The sequence below is a fragment of the Argiope bruennichi genome, chromosome 11, assembly GCF_947563725.1.
Source record: "Argiope bruennichi chromosome 11, qqArgBrue1.1, whole genome shotgun sequence".
Taxonomy (NCBI): domain Eukaryota; kingdom Metazoa; phylum Arthropoda; class Arachnida; order Araneae; family Araneidae; genus Argiope; species Argiope bruennichi.
The window spans coordinates 91,417,409-91,443,988 of record NC_079161.1 but is presented as its reverse complement, the minus strand read 5'-3'; the positions used below and the strand labels follow the sequence as shown (position 1 = coordinate 91,443,988).

At 32.4% G+C, this 26,580-nt stretch overlaps 2 protein-coding genes across 5 annotated transcripts in view; one reads left to right on the top strand and one right to left on the bottom strand.

Moving 5' to 3' along the window:
* Nucleotides 1-9,171: 9,171 nt before the first annotated feature.
* On the top strand, nucleotides 9,172-9,807 carry LOC129956759 (uncharacterized). Its single transcript, XM_056068700.1, has one exon. It carries the CDS (start codon nucleotides 9,172-9,174, stop codon nucleotides 9,805-9,807), a length of 636 nt encoding a protein of 211 aa, XP_055924675.1.
* A 465-nt stretch (nucleotides 9,808-10,272) lies between these two features.
* The window catches only part of LOC129957074 (uncharacterized), a 29,904-nt gene continuing 13,596 nt past the window's right edge, over nucleotides 10,273-26,580 (bottom strand). For 2 of the 4 annotated variants that reach the window (XM_056069212.1, XM_056069214.1), the window contains 2 exons: nucleotides 25,839-26,405; nucleotides 10,273-14,070 (listed from right to left, as the gene is read on the bottom strand). In XM_056069212.1, coding sequence (XP_055925187.1) covers nucleotides 12,370-13,794 — 1,425 coding nt within the window. In that variant the 5' untranslated portion in view covers nucleotides 13,795-14,070; nucleotides 25,839-26,405 and the 3' untranslated portion in view covers nucleotides 10,273-12,369. The remainder of the gene's footprint in view (nucleotides 14,071-25,838; nucleotides 26,406-26,580) is intronic. The other 2 variants (XM_056069213.1, XM_056069211.1) reach the window with 1 other exon arrangement.

Below are 26,580 nucleotides of genomic sequence, written 5' to 3'. Positions count from 1 at the left end.
GAATTTCTAATTTGTTTTCTTCATTTAAAATCCGTTTTAACATTCAGAAATTTTCTAAATTGTTTCATAATGTTTTCATTTTTTTTTCATTTAATATGGACTTAAAATTGAATTAGTATTTTACATAATTCATTAGAATACATTTAAATGTTTTTCATAGAAATTATTTATTAATTTAGAAAACATTTTATTTCTAAAAATAATGAAAATAAAATGAAATAAAAATTCACTCGTTATGAAGCATTAGACACCAAGTCAAGTCATTTTGAAATCATGGCCGGATAAACTAATGGGTAAACAACAATTACACAGCGGCGAAAAATTAGTGTTTAGTTCGATGATTGCCTTTAAAGAAATGTGGTATTGCAATATTATGTGGCAACGAAATAGTTTCATCATTGCATGCAAATGGAAAAAGATTTACCCAGACATGGATGGATTTCAACTATTATTTCACAAGTATCTGCAATTTTAATGCAAAGACAATATACCAAATTTCATTCATTAAACTCGTTACGATTTCAATGATGATTTTTAAAGACAATGCAATAGGCACTATCCCAAGAACGATTTTTTTTTAATGTTCGGATTAAAAGTGACCTGAAACACCATTAACCATTATAATCTAAAAGATGAATCATGAGCTACACAGTTTTTAATTAACGTAACATAGGATCCTCACAAATTGTTTAAAAATGACAGGGAATTGTGACTAAAACAGAGCTGCTTAGCACGAAAAGATAAAACAAGTTATAATTCAGCTTACTTGTTGTTCAATAATTACTAGTTTAGTTCTTGTTCAATAACTATTATTTCCTGTTCAATAAGTTACTTATTCAATAAATACTAGTTTATTTCTTTTTTAATAAGTTGCTTGTTTATTAACTATAAATTTAATTATTGTTCAATATGTTGCTTGTCCAAAGAACCACAAGAGTAAAATAAAGCAATATTTTAATCCTTTAATTGCAAATGGCGCAATATTGTATTTAAAAAATGTTGGAGTTCACATTCTATGTAAGATATATCTATATATTTAAAACAAAGTCGTAAATCGTGTTAGTTACTCCATTTATAACTGAAGAACGGCTGCACCGATTTTAATGATATTTGATTTTTTGGATTCGTCTCAGACCCGAATAGCAGAATAACCATAAAATATCGTAAAAGTTCACGAAAAAAAAGTTAAGGGGAATCGTAGTTTAACTCCCTTCTTCGCCTTTAGCGATAACGCGCCAAAGATGGCCACACCCGTTTTCTCTTATCTAGGACTCCTCCGAAAAATACGGCGTAAGCTCATGGTTGGCGAGTTCGCGATTTTTGAAAAGTGCGTCAATCGGGGGGTTAAACTACGATCACATCAAATTTAATCTTGATCTTAGGGGTATTTTTTAGGATTTGGTAATACTGCAACAATTGTCAAGTAGGTCAAAACTACTAACTAAATGATTTGTTTTGTTTTTACCAATTTAATGACTGAGCTTCGTAACAATATTAAAAACATTTTAACAGATTGAGAATTCAACTATGCTATTACCGTACAGCATTTTCTTAGTAAACTGTAAGATAAATAATTGCAATTGGAGAGGTTCGATAATGATGACGGACCTTTTTTGTATTTTAAAGATTTTATTGTTTCTCCGCTTTCGGGAGTTGGTTTGAGCGTTGCCTTTCGGCTTGCTGCTTCGTCGATGATGTTACAAAGACTGATCGTTGTTAACATATACCGCTAGAGGGCGTTACAAGTGAGAGGCGGGGCAACATGCTTACGTAACATACTCCCGCCTTGAAATTGCACAATTTCAATATTCAGACACTATATGAATTTCACATATGACAATGAATTCGACAGAATTATTACAAAAAATGAATAAATGTAAAAACAAATAAAAAATACTGAAATAATTCTTATATATAAATTTACACAAAATAATACTGAAATAATTCTTATATATACAAATGAGTTAAAGTCTCTATATATTATTTACAATCATATACACATATAAATCCAATTAATTTTTTGGACGTAAACATATTTGACTAATGCCTCTTTTAATAACACCATTCAAAACTCTTATCACAACAACTCTGACTAAACCATCTGAACCTTTTATTAATTCTTGAATTCTACCCAGTCTCCATTTATATGGAGGCAAATCTGGATCTTTGATTACAACCATATCATTAAAATTTACATTATTCTTAGCAAACTGCCACTTGTTTCTAAGATGTAAATTATTCAAATAATTACGTTTCTAATTTTTCCAAACTTGTTGTACTAATTTAGTTAATTTTGCCATTTTGACAAATAATTAATTTCCTCTGAAAATTCAGAAGGTTGCACCTTGCTTACCAAGAAGTTGGATGCTGTTTGAATTTCCATTATTATTATCTTACCTTTTTTACATTTTAGAAGAACACTTCAAATGATTAATAAATCTGAAAAGATAACTTACAATTTTAGTATAGTTGTTACTTAAATTTAAAATATTAAATAAAATTATTAGAAATATTAGTTAGCAAATTCAATTCACATAGAGTTTTGACTTCTTTCATAAAGTCGTTATTGATTGCATACACTCGCGATTTGCTGCACTAAAGACTTGTTTTCACTTCACAGGATTTATTTTTTGAACACACATAGATGACTGCAGCGTAGGCCTTATTTGAGGCATCACAGAAGCAATGTAGATCTATGGTGGGTGGGTGGGTGGAAACCCATTTGTGAAGTTGCATGCCTCCTTTACTTAAAGGTTCTATTAACTGCTGTTGTAAAGCCTTGGTTTCTGGTAAGTTATTTGAACCAGTTAAACTGTCGTCAACATGAACATCAGTAAGAAGTGCTGATACTTGAGGAAATTCACCTTTTCCCTTCTCAGCTAATGCCTTGAGTGTTCTGGAGGCTAAAAATGGAGCACATTTTGTTCCATATGTCACAGTCCGTAGTCTGTATGTTTCCACAGGAGCAAATCTATTAGGTTTATACAGAATTTTTTGCAAGTCTCTATCTGCTTCTGCGACCAAAATTTGGCGATACATTTTCTTTATATCTGCACTAAATGCAAACTGATATGTTCGGAATCTTGGAATGATGCAAAATAGTTCCTGTTGAATTGTTCCGCCGTTCAATAAAATGGAATTAAGTGAAACTCCATTGTTAGAATTTGCAGATGCATCAAAAAGGGTGCAAGGGTGTTGATGTGGTTTCTGGGCGAAACACGGCATGATGAGGAATATAATATTCACTATTGGCAATTTCAGGAGAATCTAAAATTCTTTCCATATGATTTAACTGGAAATATTCATCCATGAAAGCCTTGTATTGTATTGCCATTGTTTTATTTTTATCTAATCTTTCCCAAAGTAAATTTAAACGCCTTTCCGCCATTTCTTTTGAATCGCCTAATGTAGAACGTTTTTCTTCAATTATTGGTAATTTAACAACATACCTTCCGGTACTATCCCTCTTATGAGTGGAAAGAAAATGTTCCTCACAGTAAGTTTGTTCATATGTTTTTGATTCGACTGAATCATCTGTATTATCATCAGGAAAAGATTCTAAGTTAAAGAAATTTTTAACAGAATTCTCCAGATTATCATTTTCAAAAATTAATCCAGAAAAGAAATGAGAATTTCTGCCGTTGATTGTTCCCGTTACTAAATATCCGAACACACTGTTTTGTAACAAGAGTGAATTATCATATGATCTAAATTTTTCTGCCTTCAATAAATCAAAGAACAACTCACATCCGAGTAATGCATTAATTTTACTAGGAATATGAAAAGTCTCATCCGCAAGTTTTATCTCACTTGGGAAGTTAACTTTTGAGATATCAATTTCTTTAGAAGGAGTTAAATGCGTTATTTTAGGCATAATGAAAAATGATACAGTTCTGGAAAAATCATTGCTTTCATTAAAAATGGTAGTGGTTAATTTATTTTTAACGAAGAATTCTCCTCCGTTAATACCAGAGATGGATGCATTAACCTTTTCCCGCTTCAAATCTAAAGAATTTTCCAAATCTGCAGTTATTATGTTTACCGAACTCCCAGAATCCAACAGGGCTTTTATTTTTATTTTTTGACCAAATGCATCTTCAATAAATAACTGCGCGGTGCATAGAATGTTTGAACATAGTTTCGAGTTACTTGTAAGCGCTGACTCATCATCAGGGGTTAGTTTTTGTCGCAACCTCGATGAGCCAGACGGTTCATTGTTTACATAAAGTTGCTCCCCCGCGTCTGGGGGCGTTACCCCTGCAAGGCGCGTACTTAAGAGTTCAGGATCCAGATGTATCAAAGAATTATGGCCTAGTTTTTGACAGCTTCGGCAGTGGAATGTGGATTTGCAGGGTGGCTTATGCAATTTCAAACAGTTCTTACAAATGTTATACTTTTCTAAAAGCTTGATTCTTTTAGAAACACTCAGTTTTAAAAATTCAGAGCATCTTTGTAAAGGAAGTTCAAATTTACATAAAATACATGGCTTTACATTACTTAGTTTATTCGCATTAAGATGAAAGTTTTTTGGCTTATTTATTGCGCCTTGAAATTCCTTGTGGAACTTGCTAATTGTAGGGTATTTCCCTAATTGATCGAGTACCATCGCTCTTGATTCTAAAAATTGCAAGAGCTCCTTCTATGAAGGTATTTGTTTTGATTGGATGGAAATTTCATATGCCTTTCTGCTCTCTTTCTCAAGTCTTTCTAATATTATATTTACTAATATAGCATTTGTTAAGTCATTACATTCTAAATTCAAACTTTTTAAACCTCTCAGACTTTTATTTATTGTGTCTGTGATATTTCGTAGACCTTTTGGAGACTCAAAATTTAATTTTTCTAGTTTTAGCATATTTCGAATGTGAATATCAACAATTGCTCGCTTATTTTCAAAGCGTTCTTCGAGAGCAGCAAACAGTGACTCAAATGTATCGTCACTTGTTTCTATAAATTTAGCTTCACCACGGAGGGCAGCTTTTAAATAAAATAACTTTTGATCATTCGTTAATTCGATATTATCGTTTATTAGACACATAAATTGATTTTTGAAATTACTGAATTCTTCCATTTTTCCGTAAAATAACGGTAAGGGAATTTCCGGAAGTTTCGTTTTTAATTGAATATGATTGATATAAGCATTCAAATTTGAATTTTGATCATTTATATTATGAATTACTTTTTTCTTAACATTATAATTAGAGAGTAAGCATTTCAAACTTACCTCTAATTCGTTTCTTTCTTCTTCGATATCCAACATTTCTTGATCGCACTTTTGGCTTAGCGTTTCATCTTCGTCGATTTCTAAATAATTCTTGAATAAAATTTCTAATTCATTTTTTATTTCTTCCACAATTGCCAGCTTTTGTTGACAGCTGAATATGAATTTATTTTCTTCTTCAACCGTTGAACTACTTTAAACAAACTTTTTAACACTTGTTAGTTTCGCCCTTATCCTTCCACGGATTCTATTTAACTCTTTGGCTTTTTGAGTTTTATTTTTCTCCATATTTTCGCTAATTCGTCTCCGGCTCGCTAGGACCAGAATGGAGAGGTTCGATAATGATGACGGACCTTTTTTGTATTTTAAAGATTTTATTGTTTCTCCGCTTTCGGGAGTTGGTTTGAGTCTTGCCTTTCGGCTTGCTGCTTCGTCGATGATGTTACAAAGACTGATCGTTGTTAACATATACCGCTAGAGGGCGTTACAAGTGAGAGGCGGGGCAACATGCTTACGTAACAGCAATTACTTCAAAAAGATAATTATTAAATATCCGTGTGTACGTCAAAGTATTTTTCAAACTTCTTAAACAAAAAGCAGAATTTCACTTTTTTCAATTTCTATTTTTTGTGTGTGTAACTATTTTAAGCCAAATTTTTGCGCAGGGTAAAGACCACTGAGCAGTCGAGTACAGAAGTCTGACTTCTAGCTCAAATGAAGATAGAACACACACACTCGCTTGCATAACCCCTTTTTACAAGGGGGCTCATTCACGCACCTCACAGAGAGAACACAAGGAAGCAAACAACCATGCCTGAACCAGAACTCAAACCCGGAAGGCCTAGATAACGGGGAAGACGTGCTACCCCTAGGCCAGGACGCCGGCATGTTCTATAAATCAGTAATTCATTAAAACGTGTGAAATTCATCATATTCGAATAAAATATCTTATTTCTGAGAAACGTTTCCGGATAGGATCATAAATAATTCGAACATTTGGCTTCGAAACATTACAATTTAAAAATAATTGCTACTACTAAAAAATGAAATAGGTTGAATCTATAGAAGCTGGTTTCTAGCGTCCCAGGATACTTTTCCAGTTTTCTTGATTGGCAGACGATTTTCAGCACGGCTTTGCTTCAAAATGAACTGTGATTGTGACAGTTTAAATTCATGTCTTGAACTTCGGTGGTGGTCTTTCGAATGGAATATTATTTGCAACTTTCCGTTGTGTATTTAAAAATGATTTTTTATAATTCATTATTATTTTTTTAAAAAGCTGAAAAAATTACAACAGCGAGATAATCTTCGGCGTGATGCTTCAACTGTTGATTTGAATCGAGCTATACGATTCGTTTCTATACGATTGCACAATTGATTACAGCTCGCATCCTTTCGCTCGCATTGGTCAAATAGACGTTGTTTGCGAGCATTGTGACGCATTAAAGTTTGCTGGAGAAACGTCTGGATTGTGCTGCCTTAATAGCAAAGTGAAATTGCCATTATTGACTTCGCCCCCTGAGCCATTGCGTTCATTGCTTTTCGGTGAAAGGCAAGAATCACATTTTCTAGTGAACACTCAAAAATACAATGGCTGTTTTAATATGATTTCATTTGGGGCAAACATTATCCAAGAGCCAGGATTTAATCGGACATTCAATGTTTATTATATTAATTTCTGTTGAATTCAATAAATTTCAATTAATTTCTGACATTCAATTAATTTCTGTTGAAGACAGTCAATATTCATTTTCTTTCAAAGATACGTTTTGTTTGATAGATGAAAAACGGCTCAAATGTAGTTTCAATTGCAGACGAAAAAATTTAGGTCAATGTATTTGTTTCTAAAATAAATAAGGCATGCTAACATAAAAAAAGAGATTATAAATGAGTAATATTGATTTCGTTTTCGTCAGATTCACCATCAAATTGCATCATTGCTACCTCTTGAAGATGCACAGCATAAATTCTTGCAAATATACATCATTGGTAATATGGAGGAACAACTTGATCGACGGGAAGAGATCAACCCAACAATGAAAAGAAGCAATTCTCCATGATTTGCAACAATTACTTCATGAGCATAATGCATTAGTCAGGCATTTCAGAACAGCATTGGAACGCATGTTTTGTTTTTACCAATTTAATGACTGAGCTTCGTAACAATATTAAAAACATTTTAATAGATTGAGATTACAACTCGAGTAAATTCGAGCTAAGCTCAGCTCGAGTTGACACGTCACTACCGTGTCTTTTCTTTTCTTTTTTTTCATGTTGTCTGTGATTTGTTGTGAAAGCACTTTTAGGCTACCGGTCAGTTTCTTTGTTTTATATTATTATGTCGCGATACAGAAGTTCTAACCTTTCCCAACAAACCCGCAATGCAATTAGGCTTCGGAACATTGAGAATCAATCCACCGAAGAAGAACGAGAAAACGCACGCGAAGAGCGCTGTGAAAGTATGGCCCGGCTTCGAGCTTTTCAACCAGAAGAGGAAAGAGAGGAAGCCCGTGAAAGGGCCTGGTTGGCAATGAGAAATCGTCGAGTTCGACGTAGAGATCAACAGTGTAAAGTCTCGATCCAAAAACAGGTAGCGATATGATCAAATTTTTTTATTTACAGCTTTATTACATAAAAACAACTCTTTCTAATCTAGGTTAAATGAATGATGCTATTTACAACAAGAAAATTACACAAGAATAGTTCCTCGAACCATTTCGAAGGAAACAACTTTACAAGAACAGCTAACAGGCTGTTGGCGTCTTAGGCTACTCCGGGGGGTAGCTCTCGGGATCCACCGAATTTTCTTCGGGTGGAATTCTACGCAGAAGTCCGATTCACACGAAGCTTCTCCTCCTTGGTTCACACGAAGCTCCTCTCCCTGATTCACACGTAGCTTCTCTCCGTCTTCTTCCGAAAAATCTCACCTTTTATTTTCCTCTCAGACTCCCTGTTACCCAATCACCGTTCAGAACAACCTCAATCGTCTCTGGTCGCCCGTGGGAAAATGTCCATTGATGATTCACCCTCCACCATGGGAAAAATGCAGGACATCTGGAGTGTTTGACACTGTCGCCTTTCGAAGACACGATTTATTTCCCTGGGAAACGCACGTGTGGTTCCTTATCTGGATTAGCACTAAATGGCCAGATGACCGTACTTAAAAGGAGGGTCTTCCATTTGGCAATCTGGAGGCACTTAACACTGTGGGAGTTTCGTTGATGAAGAATGGCCCGGAATGTACATTATCGAGTGTGGGAAAAAGGAATGTCACAGTGGTCACCCAGGAAGAAGCTGAATCATTACAACAGTGAGATAATCTTCGGCGCGATGCTTCAAGTGTTGATTTGAATCGAGCAGCGTTTCTACACGATTGCACAATTCCTCATATCATTGCTTTTGGGCAATATTCGTGTGGGATCGAACATTGCGGTAGCAGTTGCTTTTTCTGGCATAGCGACCACATTGTTGGAAGAATGGCGTACGGCTCATTCAGCGTTAAAGTTGCCGTTAAACCTACAAAATTCTAAACAAGTGACATGTAACAATTCGAAACAGTCCGCAATGGTCAAAATTTTAGTAGCATCTAAAATCATCATATGGGACGAATGCACGATGGCGCACAAACGCGTATTGGAAGCATTTGGCCGGACATTGAAAGATCTGCGCAATGATTTTACTGTCTGGCGATTTCCGCTAAATACTGCCAGTCATTGAAAGATCGACTGCTGCCGATGAAATAAACACTTGCCTCAAATCATCAAATCTGTGGGACTATGTGAAGAAACTTCAACTGACAACAAACATAAGAGTTGCAGTGTTGAACGATCCATCTGCTGAAGATTTCTCCAAGCAATTGTTGACTATCGGTAATGGCCGTGTTCCTGTCGACGAATCGAGTGGATTGCTTCCATTTCCTCGGAATTTTTGAAATTTCATTTCATCGAAAGATGAGCTCATTAACAAAGTGTTCCCGAACAATTGATAACTACAAAAATCCTAAATGGTTGAGTGAGCAAGCTATTTTGGCGGCTAAGAACAAAGACGTGGATGATTTAAACTTCGTAATTCAGAATCAAATCGTTGGTACTCTGCATTCGTACAAATCTATTAACTGTGTAACAAACAAAAACGAATTCACCAACTATCCATCTGAATTTTTAAACTCCTTGGATATGCCTGGCTCACCACCGCACAATTTACAGCTGAAGGTTGGCTCGGTGCTCATGATGCTTCGAAACCTAAGCAAACCAAAACTATGCAATGTAACGCGTTTGGTAATTCACGCGACCATACTCAAAGGAAAATTCAAAGATGAGGAAGTTCTCATTCCGAGGATTCTCATGATCCCAAGCGATATGCCCTTAGAGTTTAAACGAATTCAATTTCCAATTCGAGTTGCATTCGCAATGACGATTAACAAATCACAAAGCAAATCGTCGAGTTATTGTCTGAATCTAGAAAACTCATGTTTTTCTGATGGTCAATTACATGTGGCATCTTCACGTGTTGGTAAACTATCCGCTTTAATTGTTCTTGCGCCTGACAACAAAACAAAAAAATGTTGTATATCAGAAGGTGCTTGACTCAAGAGAACAAACCAGAATGTATATATAAATATTATTGAATTTTTTTGCCTTATATTATTATAACGTCAAATATGATTAAAATCGGAACAGCCGTTCTTGAGTTATAAATGGTATAACTTACACGATTTACGACTTTTAATATATTTACGTGTTTTACGATAATTTCATTAATTAATTCTTAGAAATTTCTGTTTATTAATTTATTTTAAAAATTAATACACAGGCATCTGCATAGAAGGCTTGCTTATAATACCCAAGTATGGAACTTGAGATTACAAATCTCCCATGGGTGCAAATAAAAACATTTGTTTCTGAGTAATTGTTCCAAATAAGGGGTTAATAAATCTTATTAAATCAACCAACAAGTATTATCAAGAAACTTTATTAGGCAGTAAAAAAATATTTTTACAAAACAACATGATCAATAAAGAACATAATTATTACATAATAAATTTTCACGAAATATATAACTTCACATACTATTTATCAAGTGTAAATTTAAATTTTCCCAATAAAATGTTTTAAAATTTGGCATATAATAACTTATGACATAAAAATGAATTTTCTACTTTTGCTTACATTTTACTGAAAATATTTTTTTCTTTTATTTTCGTAGAATTTAGAAGAATTTTTTGAGAATATTTCTTACAACATATGTTTCAGGTAAAATTTCAGATTCATTTTCAAAATATAAAGAAACTGAATGACAAGCTTGCATACAGTGGCGTGGTGACGTAGAGGATGAGGCCAGTAGCGGATTTTGAAAACATGAGGCCACAAACTTTGAATTATTTTGAGGTCCCTCTTCAATAAAATAAATTAATGGTAAGAAAGTAATGAAAACAAAATTTATTTGCGTTTTTAATTTCACCTTTATGCTTGTTTTGTAATATTAGTTTTCCATTTTGAAGACAATCCCTATAATAATAATGACGCTTATTTTCCCCCATTTGTACAGAGAATATACTTTGTTACTGACTATGCTATATAATTTTTTAAAAAATAGCTATACACCGCTAAATCTTTCGCATATTTCTTATGTATGAATATACTTCTTTCTGAATATCTCTGCTTTAAAATTATTTATTAGTCTAGCATATTTTATTTTCATCCGTGTTTTCAGTTGTTTTTATTTCCCCATTCTCTAAATATTGATATTTTCATTCAATCCTTTCCTTTCTTTTCTTAAAAAAACGTAAGAGAAAAATATCTTTTAAAGAAAAACGTGCCGGCTAAGCACAGCAATTTGCATCGAATAGATTTTGACACCCCTCTAGGTCTGAAGTGACCACTCCTGATGCCTTTATGAAAAACCGCTACTGAAGAAGGGGATAGAGGCCACTTGTGATGCCAATGGGACAAAACATTTGTGCACTCATATTAATTAAAAATCACCAAGGAAGCAGTGTATGAATGGCGTTTTTGATGCCAACTGGACAAATTGAAAATTTTTGAAATGAAATATCATACAGAGGAGAAAAAACACAGACATACTCCTAGTATTATTTATATTTAATTGATTAATTATGATTGCCGGCGAAAAAGATTATAATATTCTGCAATTTTGCTGCTTACACAATAAACAAAGAAAATAAATAAAATGTTCGTTTGAACAGAAATATTCTTACGCATTGCACAAATGTGCTTATGGTTACTTTCCTTGCTTTGCTATTTCAGGAATCATTTTTAAAAGATGTAATATCAGTGTTGTTGTTTTTTTTTAAACAAACCGGTATTAAAATATTATAGGGAATCTCTACTGAAGCCCCAAAAACTCTATATTGGTCAAAGAAACATACTGCTGGAAAGTATGAATTCCAGTATAAAAGTATGAAAAGAAGTTTGCAAACATTATACAGAAAAGAATAATGCTTGGAAAGCAATACACTTACACTTTTTGCTTTTGTTTCACAAAACGCAAGTTTGAACAATGTAAGTAACAACTGATTAAATAATTATAAGTTTTGCACTACTGTCGAAAAAAAGCTAATAAAAAATTTTCAACTGCATAATTCAGATTTAAAATGAAAATTTCGAAATCTCCAACAACTATTCATAAAAACACATGAACAGGATTTCGACAGATAATGTATAAAAAAAGTTAGAACGACGAGGCTAAGAAAAACTTCACTTTCTTAGTAAGTTATTTTTTAATGTTTCGCCAGAGTATTTTTTAACCATCTCTAGTATTTCCGATAGTAATAATAATAATCTCAATAATAATAATAATCGATATGCATATACAATTTTTCTTTAAATTTCATGGATAAAATATTGTTAAGATTGTAGAGATTTTATTAAATAACGAAAATTCATTATTTATTCACTCTGTAAGTAAAATATTTAAAATTTACATTTCTTGGAATAAACAAAAATTGGTAAATAAAAAGGCTTAATTTCAGCCATCGAATGATATTCGAAGCTCAGTCGCTGCGGTTTCGTCAAGCTCAAGGAATTTTTTTTTCCAATTTACCGCAAGATATTATTTATTCACTCTGCCAGCAACATATTTAAAATTTAAACGTCATGGAACAAAACAAATTGGCAAATAAAAAAGGCTTAATTTCGGCCATCGAATGATATTCGAAGCTCAGTTGCTCCGGTTTTGTCAAGGATATCAAAGAAATTTTCCAATTCACTGCAAGTCCTCGAGGAGAATCTCGCAACATTCTCCTTCAGGATCTTCTTCTCTTCTTCAGACAGCGAAGTTTCGCGAATGCACAGTTTAACTAAATGTCCTTTGTCTCTTCTCATAAGATCTTTCAAAAGTCTCGGAAACCAGAGACCGGAGACAAGTCTCGTTCTGTTTCCAAGGTCTACGTTTCTAAAAATTATTTGGAGAGTTTCTGTGTCTTCAACATAGGAAAATTCAGAAACGAAACAATGTAGCTTACGGAGAAAGTGTTTTCTAAAATCTACAGGACTGCGGACAAAAAATTCCTGAATCAAATTCGGAAAATAGTAACCGGACTCTTTAACAACCGAAGTAATATGTCCTAGTAAATAATCATACTTGCTTTCAGGAAGGAAAGTCCAGATGATTGCTGCAATGTCCAAGAAAAGGTCCTGCAGTGGCCAGTCCAGAAAGCAACACAAAACTTCGCAACGACACGCCTTTAAAGCTTGCACCTGATGTTCGGAGCTCATCGTGGATAGCAAATAGCATAACACTTTTGAAAGCTTTCTCTTCGAAAAGACGGAAGATTGTCTTGTTAGATTTCGACAGCGTTCAGCAATGATAAAGTGGATTGTTCTAAATACAAATGAGTCTTGCTTTCCATTGCTTAGTTTTTGAAAAAAAAATTTAGTTGCTGATTCATTCCCCGTGCGCGCTGCAAATTCAAAGGCGTCCTTCGTAAAGGAGATATCCTTTAAATATGTAGAATTGATATCAGAGTCTTTACCCTTCAGACACTGAGCCCAGTAATACTCCAAATACGTATCTCTGCCTAGAGTAGGATATCTTGCAAGCTCCGCTCTCTTAACCTCGTCAGGGAGTTCTTCCCAGAGAATTGGAATGTGGTCCACTAAACAATGCAAACATGCCAATTCATATCGTTTCACAACGTGTAACGTTTCAGCACGTGCAAGCTTTTCCGCCGTTTTTTGATAATCAACCGATCCTACAGATGTCCAACACATTAGTTTTAAAATACTCGCATCGAAATGTTCATCTGAATTGAAGAAAAATTTTCCGTGGAATATTTTCCATTCAAATATTTCTATAAGAAGAGGTTTAACTAAGTGTGCCATTCTCTTCTTTAGCAATTCAGGTAAAACAAGTCGCGACACTTTATCTTTAATCTGGTCAACAGCCGGTTCGCATATTACGTCAAATTCCCGAGTATTAATAGATTCGATTTGGAAGATATCATTCGAAGCAAAAACATCAGTTTCATTGCACACATTAGCAACCACCCTTCTGAGTGCCATTTCTTCGAGTGACAGCTTCAGAACAAAGTTCGGTCGCTTCTCCATGGTCATCAAAGAATCGATATAAAGTTTTATATGAATGACAGTTATTCAAAGTAAGTGATATCTGCAATGATAACTTGATATATCTGGATTTTAATTTAAGTAGTATATTTGATTTTATATCTCTCAAAAATATAATATACTTTTTTTAAAAAAATAATTCATCTCTGAGAAAATTATCGCACTATAATAGTTTGTTTTCTATGAATTCGTCACCGCTGCTATTACTTTCATCAGTAGCTCCAGTTTCTTTTTTCTATTTTTGATTTGAAAGCAGGCAATTACCTGAAAGAAAAAACAAACAAAAAAATTATAAGATCTATCTTTCAACAATGAATCAGTATAAGTATATCAATCAAACAGTTAATAGTACTTATTCGCAAAAATTTGCAATGGAAGGTTAGTTTAAAGAAATTTTGTGGCAACACATTTATCTATATCGTGTGATGTACAGACTTTTAAGCGGATATTTTCGATTGTCTTATAATCAGTTGTAAACATGTCTCGATAGCTGCAAGTGGCATTCAAATTGGAAGAAGTTCTGTGCAGTGATTCTAATTTGGCAGGCGAAAAAGGTTATATTACACTGAAATTTGCATGAATTATGCGTCGAAATGCAATGTCACTCGAAGCTATCGCCAAATGATGCAAATAATTTGAGAATGCACGTACAGATATTGAGGCCACTGAGCACTAGGGGAGAACCATCAACTACAACAAATTTTGAGATTGAAAGTTTCACAAAATGATGCAATGTGTTTCAGAATGGAGTTGAGTTTGAATTTTTATGGCACAATAGTCATCTTTGGCTAAGCTGCGCCACAATACTGAAATTAAAATATTTATATCAATTTATAATAAAATTAAAACTTGGAATGTCTACAAAATCAAATGTCTAAAAGTGCAAAAATATGAGTCCTGAAAATGCGCATCAATGTTGTAAGGTATGGTACTGTACTAAAAAACGCGTCAAATGTTTATAAATGATTATATATATATATATATATATATATAAACGTTTTTTAGAAAATTAAAAAGGTTTACATGCGGAGTTTTGGAAAGCAGCTCGCCCAAATCAGGCTGAGATTTCTGAAAATATGCAAGACGCTGTACAGGAAACCGTGGATATTCTACCAAAATGTGTATGATAGACATAGGATTGTCACATATTGAGCAAAGTGGTGTTAGGTCTCCCATCAACAAATGTCGGTGGGAGACATGTAAGTGTGCCCAATCCTCAGCCTAGTTAAAATTGTGTCCAGTTTTCTGTTGTGCAAAGTGGGCCAGAGATCTATTGTAGGCTTAATTGTATGAAGCTTATTATAAATCTGTGCATCCCATTCATTTTGCCATTTAGAACGCAAAATGTGACATATATTTCTTGTAATCGGAAAGAGGAATCTGTTAGAAGGAAAGTAAAAGCCAATTTGGCTGCCATATCAGCCGTTCCATTTCTCGGAATTCTCACATGTGCAAGAACCTAGCATAAAATAATTTGAAAGCCTTTCCAGATAAATTTGACATACAAGTTTAAAATATTGAAAAGAAAAGGATGGCTGCGAGCATGTAAAAATAGGGATTCCGAAGCGCTCAGTGAATCAGTGTATATTATATAGTTATCTGCAGAACAATTTGAAATAAATGATAAAGCTTTTAAAATAGCAGTTACTTCTGTGGTAAAAATGGAATTAGCGTTTCATTAAGGCGAACAACTTTTTTTATTTAAAGCTTTTCGATACCTGCAACCGCTTCGAAGTTAGGAGGTAAAAATTGATTTTCAAGTTCCTGATTTTAGTTGCTTCTAACATCAACAATGTATGTTGCCAGTTTTGAAAAAATGAAGTAAATCTTTCACTTTTCTTTTATTACCTCAGTACGAAACTGTTTAAATACATATGGAGCAAAGGTTAAACACTTGAATAAAACTAAATAAATAAAAATAAAGGAGGAGAAAGATTTAATGGCAACATTATACATATAAAAATGATCAGCTTAAAAATTTCCAGACGCTGTATTTTTTTAAAAATGAATTTCGTAATTCCAAAGCTTTTGTGAATTTCATGATCAATTTTGGTTTGATGCCTGCAGCATTAATGAGAGCATACTGTAATAAAAAATATTGTAATAATAAGATAATTATAATGGCTTTAACTGAAATATAGGTACTTTTATTAACCAACTAAAACCAACTCGCCAAGAAAAATAAAAATTGATAAACTTAATTTATGCAATATTTTCGAGAATTATTCAGTCAAAATTTTTTTCATTCACTATGAAATTAAGTTTTACCTTGGAAAATATTTAAATGCCGTAAATAATATTTTATATTATTTCAATCAATAAATAGATACTTTTGAAACAATTGTGAAGTCTTAATTTTACACAGCCCTTCGATCCTATAAATCATATTCAATAAAAAATTTTTGACAATCTAAAGTTTCAATTTTCTGAGATCAAAAATGGCAAAGTTATGAAATTTTGATCATCTTTATTTTAGAACACTCAACAATTAAATTATTTTATGCAAACAGTCCGTATTTTGTTCAAGACGGTCGGTGGAAAGTTGGATCGCATGTTTTTGATAGAATAGTGACATTCAAATTTTCAGTTCAATTTGTTTTAATTGCAAAGGAGTGGAACTTTTTTATTTAAAATATTAGTGTCTCGAGAATATTTCATTAAACATGACTCACAAAACCGAGGATCTGTATAAAAATTCGAAGTTCGTAATTCATCAGAACATAACATAAATGCATAAAATATGATTATTTATTTCATTTAGACCATTTTTTATTAGATGTATACGCCAATTAATGAAGTTTTAGAAATTGGCAGTTGAGCCTTGATTAGAGTGAATATTCTGTATATATTAAACTATGTATGCCTTAAATAAAATTGAATTAATGATATATAGCTATTTTAAAACGCCGCAGAAAACTTTTTCTCACTTTTATTTTTTTATAGAAGATACCACATTTCATACAGACACGTGCTTTAAATTACATTTTCCAAGGTTTAGTTTGTACTAAGCGTTAATTTAATCTTTCATTTTTAGTTTTTGTCAACGTAATGGCAACACGCTGATAAAAGTTAACTTTTTTCCATGCACATCTAAAGGGTTCGAGCAAGTTAAATTTAAATTTTATTTTATGCGAAATAACTTGTTGAAAAATAAGTATAAAATACTTTTTTAAATAATTCATTAAATTTAATTTATAAGTTAAAACAATGATATCGTTAAAAAGACAACTTTTTCAACTTAAACGTGATGTAAAAATTATTTTTGTGGGATATTTTAGGAAATTATCGAGGGAAACCCCCGAAATTTCGCTTAATTTTTAATTAATTAAAAAGATTTTAAAAATAGCTCCGAGGTGCACATTTCCGACCTAAAAGGTATACATATGCCGAATTTCGTAGCTCAAACTGTCTGCCGATAGAACGCCAACCGGCATACATACATATTCAGCTTCATTACACGTACTAGTCGCCTTTCTCAACCAACCGGTTCGCTAGTATTAATGGTCGTTAAGATTTTCAATTAAATAGTTTATGTAGCTTGATATCTGAACAGCTTTTTCAGCAAAATATTTTTGAGCTTCAAATTTTGATAGTCACATAATTTACTCATACTATTATGTAGGTTTTAAGCCGTTTTGTTCATTGTAGTACTTATTTCTAATTTTCTATCGGCGCCCGAAGAATTCCAACTTTAAATTAAAATGGAAATGATTAAATTGCAATTAATATAAAAACATTTTTTTTATAGAAACCAAGCAAAAATATGAGAATTGAAATCAGAGTCGTTCGTCATTGAAATCTTATGTGTACAACATAATTTTTATAATTTCTATATCACAAAGAATTATTCAACTAATATTTCTCAGATTCATCATAAAATTCAGTTTTTAGTTTTACTTTCAAAAGGATTTAAATGACGTCAATAGTAATATTTCAAAATCTGTCTATAAATATACTTTTAATAATATATATATATATATATATATATATATATATATATATATATATATATATATATATATATATATATATATTATAATAAATATATTTTAGAGAGTCCTAAGGAATCATATTCTGTGAAATATTCTTGACACTCCAGCTTTTAAACAAATAAATAAACGTTTCTACTTTCAACGATCAAATTCAACCGATTTATGAAGTTAGAATATTATAATTTCAGAATAATCAACATTTTCATAATCATGGGCCAATCACTGTCGAGAAACCCTGACAGAAGATTGGCGTATCTTTTTTAAGACGGTCGATGACGTGATCTGACATTGCCCGTTTTTATGGAATCATGATATTCAAATTTTCCTAAATCAATCAATTTTAATGATCGATTTAGTTGATCGGAAAGCAACTTCTTCTGTCTAAAATATTAACGTCTGTAAAATATTTTGTTAAATATGATACACAGTGCAGAGGATCTATATAAAAATTTAAAATTCGTAATTCAACAAAGCATTTATTGACTCAAGTTACATAAAATATAATTGTTTTCATTTAGACCATTTTGTTATGTATGCCCCAAATTACCTGATGGGCGCTGATTAGTGATTATTTTGTACATATTAAACTATGTTTGCCTTAAAGAAACCTTAAGATTTATAGAATTAATAATGTAAATATTGCAAAAAAATCATCGAAAACTTTGCCTAGCATTTATTATTTTTTGAATATCATATTTCCTATTTATTTCATTTCATACATACGCGTGCTGAAAATTACACTTTTATATGTTTAATTTGCAATAACAGTTGATATATTTAATTTGAGCTTCTGTTAATGTGGTGGCAACTCGTTGATAAAAGCTAATTATTCCCCATTTACACTTAACGCGCTCGTGCAGTTTAAATATTATTTTTATTTTGTGCGAAATAAATTGTTGAAAAATATAATTTAAAAATTCATTAAAAATAGAAATTTAATTTATGTGTCAAAAAATTAGTATCATTGAAAAGATCATTTTTTAAACTTTAACTTGATGTAAAAATCATTTTTGTGCGATTCTATTTTCCTAAGTTATCGCGAAAAACACTCGAAATTTCGCTTAATTTTTAATTACTTGATATTCTAATTAAAAATTTAAAAAAAATCGCCCCGAGGTGCACATTTTCGAACTCCCAGGTTTTACATGTACCAAATCTGGTAGCTGTAGCTCAAAAGGTCTGATATGTAAAGCGCCAACACACACATACAGCTTTATTATAAATATTAGCCGCCTTTGGCGACCAGCCGGTTCGCCAGTATTACCGCTCGCTACAATTTTCAATTAAATATTTTAAGTAACTTGTCTCTTAATAGTTTTTCAAGCAAAACATTTTTAATCTTTAAATTTTGATAGTAATACCAAACTTATACTGTTATTTAGATCATTTCGTTCAATTTACAATATATATTTTTCCTAATTTGTTGTCATTTCCGGTAAAACTTCCAACTTAAGTCAGTTTAAGTGATTGATTTAGTTGATTGGAAATTAACTCATTTTATTTAAAATATTAGTGTTTCAAGAACATTTTGTTAAACGTGATTTCCACAGCAAAAACTTTCTGTAAAATCAAAAATTCGTTATTTATTAGAGCATTTATTGAATCAAGTTACATAAAATATAATCATTTACCATTTTAGCAGATCTGTGTCTTTTACTAAAGGTTTACAAATTAGCTGTGTGGCCCTGATTTGAATGGATATCCTCTTCATATTAAACAAAACTTGCCTTAAAATAAAACTGATTTATTGGATAAATAATATAGATAGTGTAAAAGATCATAAAATAATTTTTCTTGAATTTATTTTTTAGAAAAAATAATATTTCACATTTGTTTCATTTCCTACAGACACGTGCTTCATTTTTGCAGATTTTATTTCCAAAAAGATTTAATTTATTTTTAATTTAAGCTTTAATCAATGTGATGGCAACTCTTTGATAAAAGCTAATTTTTTCCCATGAATTTTTTATTTTGTACGAAAAAAAATTGTTGAAAAATATAGTTAAAATATTTATTTAAAAATTAATTAAAAATATTAATTTTAAGGTTAAAACATTGGTATCACTTAAAAGATAAATTTTTAATCTTTAACTTGATGTAAAAATCTTTTTTGTGCGGTAATATTTTCGGAAGTTATAGCAGAAACAAGCCAAAATTTCGTTTAATTTTTAAATAAATAAAATTCTAATTAAAAATTCGAAAAAATATCCCCGAGGTGCACATTTCCTGCCTCCAAGGTGTACACGTGCCAAATTTGGTAGCTGTAGATTGAATGATCTGGCCTGTAGAGCGCCAACACACACACATATTGAGCTTTATAATAAGTATAGATATCGATGTATATATAAAAAAAAAAGATAGATGACAAATAGAAGATAGATTATCGAATACTGAAAGATATCGAATTTTCCTTACAATTTCGGCCTTCAATTTTTAAGGTATAACTCTTTTTCAAAGCAATAAAAGCAACTTGCATCTGCAAATACTATCATACATGGCGTTTTCCATTAGAATGGACCAATTTTTGGATCAATTTACCCAGTTTGATTCGAAATAATGTTCATTGAATAAATAAATTCTTGGTAACTTCCATGCAGCATGGAAATTGTCGCACGGCATTATTCCGTACAAAAAAAAAAAAAAACCTTGTAACCTTGATGAGTATTTTGTAAATTTTATAGATGCCTCGAAAACTATATGTGACATATTTAAAAAGGGATTTTCCATAAGTGATCCATATCATTAAAAAAAAGTTCACATCGGCAATTATTGACTATGTTGCTGATTTAAAGAAAAAAGTAGAAAATTACTTAAAAAATTTACAAATAATTTTTGAAAATTCATATTTACATTTCTGTTTACAGAATTCATCAGAAATAGTGCTTTTACTTCTAATTCACAATATTTCAGCTCGATGCAACATGCGCGGAATTACACACCTAAGGGGGTAATATTGTGCACAATCTTTAAAAATTGGTTATTTTATAAAATGTAAACAGTTTAGACAAAAAGAAATTGAAATAGGTGAATAAAAAATCATTATTAAATTTATTGATACAAAATTCCCTTAGGTGCAATCTGCCTTAACACTGATGGTTCTGACAAGAACGAATGTATCTATCTTACCAATGAACGTCGAAAAAAATAAAGCACTTGATACTTTGTAATTCGCAATCATTGCTCAATAAATTTTAAATCGATAATACAAATACTGATAAGTTGTACGTGAACTCTTAAGGAATAGTAGTCAATAAGAAACAATTACCAATTTTTTAATAATTTATTAACTGTTTCTTACAGTTTTGAAATAAATTATAACTAGATAAGAAGTATTCTATTTCTTTTCTCTTGATATAATTACAATAACCGATTTTATGCATTCGGTTATTGTTATCAAAATTCTTAAGTCTTGAAATGATCATATTAAATAGCAGCTACTCCATTTGTTAAATATTCTTCGAAAATGTTTTTAATTGTTATAAAAGAATTTATTCGAAGAACTGTTGCCAGAATACAATAGCAGAATTCCGGAAAAACACTAAACGATAAGTTTATAAGCAGACGATTAATAATTTACATCACGAACAATTATTCAGTTATTTTTATATTTTTTTACTAACAAAAATTAAACATTTAATTCATTATCTCCAAAATTAAATCTTTCTTATTTTACGAAATTTGAAACAGTTTTATAACAATTATTAATAACTTGTGAAGAAAATTCGCAATGATCTATTTTTAAAAAATCGTCAATTCAATTGATCTTCTTAGTGCAGTTAAAAAAAATGTTTTAGACGATAAAAAAAAAATTATGTATTTTAAACTCTTAAACAAAAATAGATTTTAGTGTAAAAAAATTAGGTATGAAGGTATTTTAATCTCGAGCAACGCCGAGTATATCATACTGAATACATAAAAGGTATATACTTGATATGAAATATTAAGTATATACCAAAGGTTTCTCTACGTTTTTCTTAGAATTTCAATTAATTAAAAATTAACAAAATTTTTATATTTTTTCCACCATAATTTATATAAAACTTTAGAAGAACTATGAGGATACAATTTTGGAATTCAAAAATTAATCACTTTCTCGTGTACGAAATATACAAAGAAAAAGTATTGTTAAAGCAATTTCCTCTGAAATTTCTGCGAAAAATAGATAAAATGTAGGTTAATTTCTCATAGCCTAGAGTGGCTTCAGCCGACGTACATGTGTTTCATTCGCTCGCAAGGTCTTGTTTCTGCTTGAGAGGCTGACTTTATTCTTTTAGCGTAGTATGCCTACGCTAAAAGAATAAATAACCAGAGAAATAAAGTGAATAAATGGTATCAAATAAACAAACCAACAAATACCATTTACTAACTTTATTAACAGTAAACAATAAACTTTACAAATGTAAAACTCTAAAATACAGCCAAGTAAAAAAAGGATTTTTACATAATAAATTATCGAGGAAAAACGTATATTATCCATCAAGCATCACTCTCAATTTTTGCAATAAAATATTTTAAAATTTGCAACACGCTAACTTGCGATTGTAAGTGAATTTTATTCTTTTTGCATACATTTCACTTAGAATATTTCTATCTTGCTATTTTCTTTCACAATACATTTTCAGTAAAAGTTTAAGTACGATTTTCAATGCATATAAAAAATTGATAGTAGAACTTGCGTGAAAAAAAAATCGTTTTAACCAAAAGTTTCAATTATTAACAGCTTTCTTATACATAATATAAAAGTTGTCGTAATTTTCTTAGTTTAATTTTGCTATTTCAGGAAGAAAAAAAAAGTTGAAATTTTAATTAAAAATTTCAAATATTTTTTAAACTAATCGAGATTTAAGTAATGTAGGAAACTACAAATACTCGAAGTACTTTGTATTGGCTTAATAACTGAAGCAATATTCACTTCATTTCCGTTTGTGCCATCATTTTTAAAAAAGGTTATTTTGAACAATGCAATTATCAGCCAATTAAATAAATTACATCATAAATTTTTGTCCACAAATTGTAAAGATTCTATGATAAAAAAAATTATTACATAAATTAAGTTTAAAATATAAATGTTTGTATTTTATTTCCTTTATTTTTAGAAACAAATTTTGGTCAGCAATTCATTTCTAAAGTTTACTTTTAACAATATCGACAAGAAGCTCAAATAAAATATGGCTGCCATATTGGTTATGTCCAATGCGGCTGCCGAATTTTGACGCACACAAGGTTCTGGTGATCAGTGAAGCACCTGGTTTTCCTCACAGCCTCTTCCAGTCTATTCTTGTTTTCTTTGGAAAGAGTAGCTTCTTGCATGCATATATCAATCAAATCCCACCTCTCTCTCATCACAAGTTTCCGAAGAAGTTTTATAAACCAATGACAGCAGGGAAGTGGCCTGTTTTTACTAAGATCCACGTTTCTCAGTACTACTCTGACAGTTTCTGTATCTTCAGCATAGGGACATGTGAAAAGAAAGACATCCAACTGACAGACAAAAGTCTTCAGGATTGCGAAGAGAAAACTTCTGAATTAATTCAGGAAAATAGAACCACACTCTCGTAATTTCTTATTAATACATGACACCATTTCCCAATAGTTCTCTTAGGAAACAATGTACCAAACAATATCCGCGGCATCCAAGAAAAAATCTTGTAATGGCCAGTCCAGGAAGAATACCAGAGCGTTGCAAGGGTCATTTATAAAAATATTGATATAATCCTGGAATTCCCACCAAATTAATAAATAAAATAACGTTTCACAGAATTTTTTATGTGGAAAGTGGAAATCTTTTCCATGATGTTCTTCTACAATGAATTTATCGGCAGTTTTAAGTAAATAATGGAAAAACTAACTTAATGTTACTGCTTTTCCGTGAAAGAAAATATTCAATTGCTGCTCTACTGCCTGTGCGTACTGCATACTCACAGGCATCTTCAATAAAGCAGTCAAGCATAAAATTTCTAGTAATGAAATCAACAACATAGGGATTATTTTTTTCCTCGGATATTTTTTCGCTCAAACAGTGAGTCGAATAATACTCCAAATACCGGGTGCGACATAAATTCGCGCAAACTTCAAAAAATCATTAAAAAAAAAGTAATGAAAAAAATTGCGGTTTGCGAGAATATGTTCAGAGAGCCTTTGGATTTTTTTATTCCCATTAAAAAATGCATTTAAAAATGACCGATAGATGGCGCTCACACGTCATACCGAGATGCAAATCAGGTGAAATCAAACCGGTTTATGCAAATCAGGAAAACAGAACACAGTAACATTATAGTACATTTTATTTTAAAGCAAAAGATGCTCAACATGACCGCCAAATCAAGGTATTAAGCAAGTGAGGCGCGTAACTACGCCTATTACAGCTGCGTGTAACATGTCTGCATCGATGCCATCAACGACCAATTGAATGGCATCTTTTAGTTCTATCAAAGTGGCAGGAAAGCCCCGGTAGACGCAAGACTTCAGATATCCCCACAACTAAAAGTCCGCTGGAGTAAGATTTGGCGACCGTGAGGACCAATCATTCTTACACTCTCGGCTTATCACTCTGTCCTCAGTCAATGTGTCCAGGAGGAACGTTTTAACGGAACTAGCAACGTGGGGCGGGGCACCATCCTGTATGAAGGTGACGGAAGATAACGCACGTCTTTGCTGCAAAGTAGGCATATCCTGGTCTCGCAAAAGCCTAAGATAGCATTCTGCAGTGACGGAACAGGTTTCCTAACCGGATACAGGACAATGCTCTTCAAAAAAAGAAAGGACAAGAATGAAGGACGCAGTGAAACCGCACCAAAAGAGTCACATGCGGAAAATGTAGTGGTTTGGTCGTGTACGCACGAGGGTTTGATGTCGCCCAGATACGACTGGTTTGTGTATTGACGTCACCATGCAATGAAAAGTGGGCTTCATCTGTGCACTTGATGTTCAGTAACCATTGTGGGTCACGTTCCATTTGTGCGAGCACCCATGTTGCAAAGGCTTGTCTTTTTTCGCAATCTGCTGGCAACAACTGGCGAAATGCTTCTAGCTTGTCGGATGCAGCTTCAAGATTTCGTGCAGATTGCGTCGGATCGACATTTCCGGCATTTCTGTTACTTCACCTGCTTCACGTGCACTGGAACTTCCCGTTGAAGTCTCGGCTGCCACATTTCTCATGACCCTTTGGAAAACAGGGAAGCGGTCAGCGGTGACGGATGGTCTGCTACTTCGTGGACGATCCTCTAATCTTCCCGTTTCTTCAAAACGGCGAACTAAATTCAATATCCCATTCGATGAAATTGGGTTTTTTTTCGCCTTAATTCCTTTCACCGTCCATAACTGTCGCAATGCCTTAGTCGCGGATTCACCGTTCTTATAGAACAGTTTAACCACTAATGCTCGATCCGGTAGCGGTTGCATGCTACTGGCGTCGAATGACAGATCCATTGTCAGTCTTGTGTTTTATAGCTATGCTGATTTGCATAATCCGTCTCGGTATGACATGTGAGCGCCATCTATCGGTCATTTTTAAATACATTTTTTAATGGAAATAACAAAATGCAAAGGCGCTCTGAGCATATTCCCGCAAACAGCAATTTTTTTCGAGCATTACTTTTTTTATTATGATTTTTTTAAGTTTGCGCGAATTTATACCGCCTCCGGTAAGTGTCTCTGTCTGGAACAGGAATTGCAGTTTTCTCTCCCGTAACCTCTCCAGGAAGGTTTTTCTCAAAAGAATTGGAACGTAGTCCGCCAAGCGATGCAGACAAGCCAAATCATAACGTTTACGAAGGTCAAATGTTTCAATACGTGCAAGCTTTTCCGCTGTTTTTTCATAATGGACAGCTCTCGAAGATGTCTAGATAAGTTGTCTTAAAATGCTCACATCGAAATATTTATCTGGATCCATTAAAAGGTGTTCGTGAAATATTTTCCAGTCTAATATTTCTAAAAGAAGAGGTCTAACTAAATGTATCATTCTCTTCTTCATCGATTTAGGTAAAACAAGTCTCAACACTTTATCCCAGACAATTTGAACAACTGCTTGGCATACTTCACCTCTGTTTTGGCGAGGAAGCAACTCGGACTCGGAGACTGAAATCAAACCCTGGCATCAGTTTATTTCCACAAATTAATCACCACTCGTCTGAGGAACATTTCTTCCAGTGATGGCTTTGATATCATTGTTCAAGTCTAGCATGTTTCAGAGATCAGAACACGAAAGTTTTCCTTGAATGACAGCAACTCAAAACAGCTGCTAGGCTAGAAATCTTTCATTTGTTCAAGTCCACCACGTTTCAGAGATCAAGACACGAAAGTTTTTCTTGAATAACAGCAATTCCAAGTCGCTGCTATGCTAGAAATCTTTAATTTGTTTAAGTCTACCAAGTTTCAGAGATCAGGATACGAAAGTTTTCCTTGAATAACAGCAATTCAAAGCCGCTGCTATGCTAGAAATCTTTAATTATAGCCTTGTTCCTTTTCCATTTATAAGACAATGAAAACATTTCGAAAATATTGAATGCATTTTGATTTTCTACAGAACCAGTTCACTTCTTTCTTGGAGATTTAAAAGAGGAAAGAGTTTCTTTTTCTTTCCGTTTTTATTTGTACCGAGGTCTTTACCTGTAAAGAAAAAAACAAAACAAATGCAATTATTGCTCTCGATGTACAGGGTGAATTATAATTACAGTTACGATTTCAAAAATCAATAATTTTAAAACTACTGATCAGAATGATTTTATATTTTATCAGAAAAATCGTGAGGCAATGGAATTTTGTTTGGCGAAGAAGAAAGAAA

Bases quoted from the DNA above. Each gene is read 5' to 3' on its own strand.
- LOC129956759 (XM_056068700.1), top strand. From the start codon at position 9,172: ATGAGCTCATTAACAAAGTGTTCCCGAACAATTGATAACTACAAAAAT.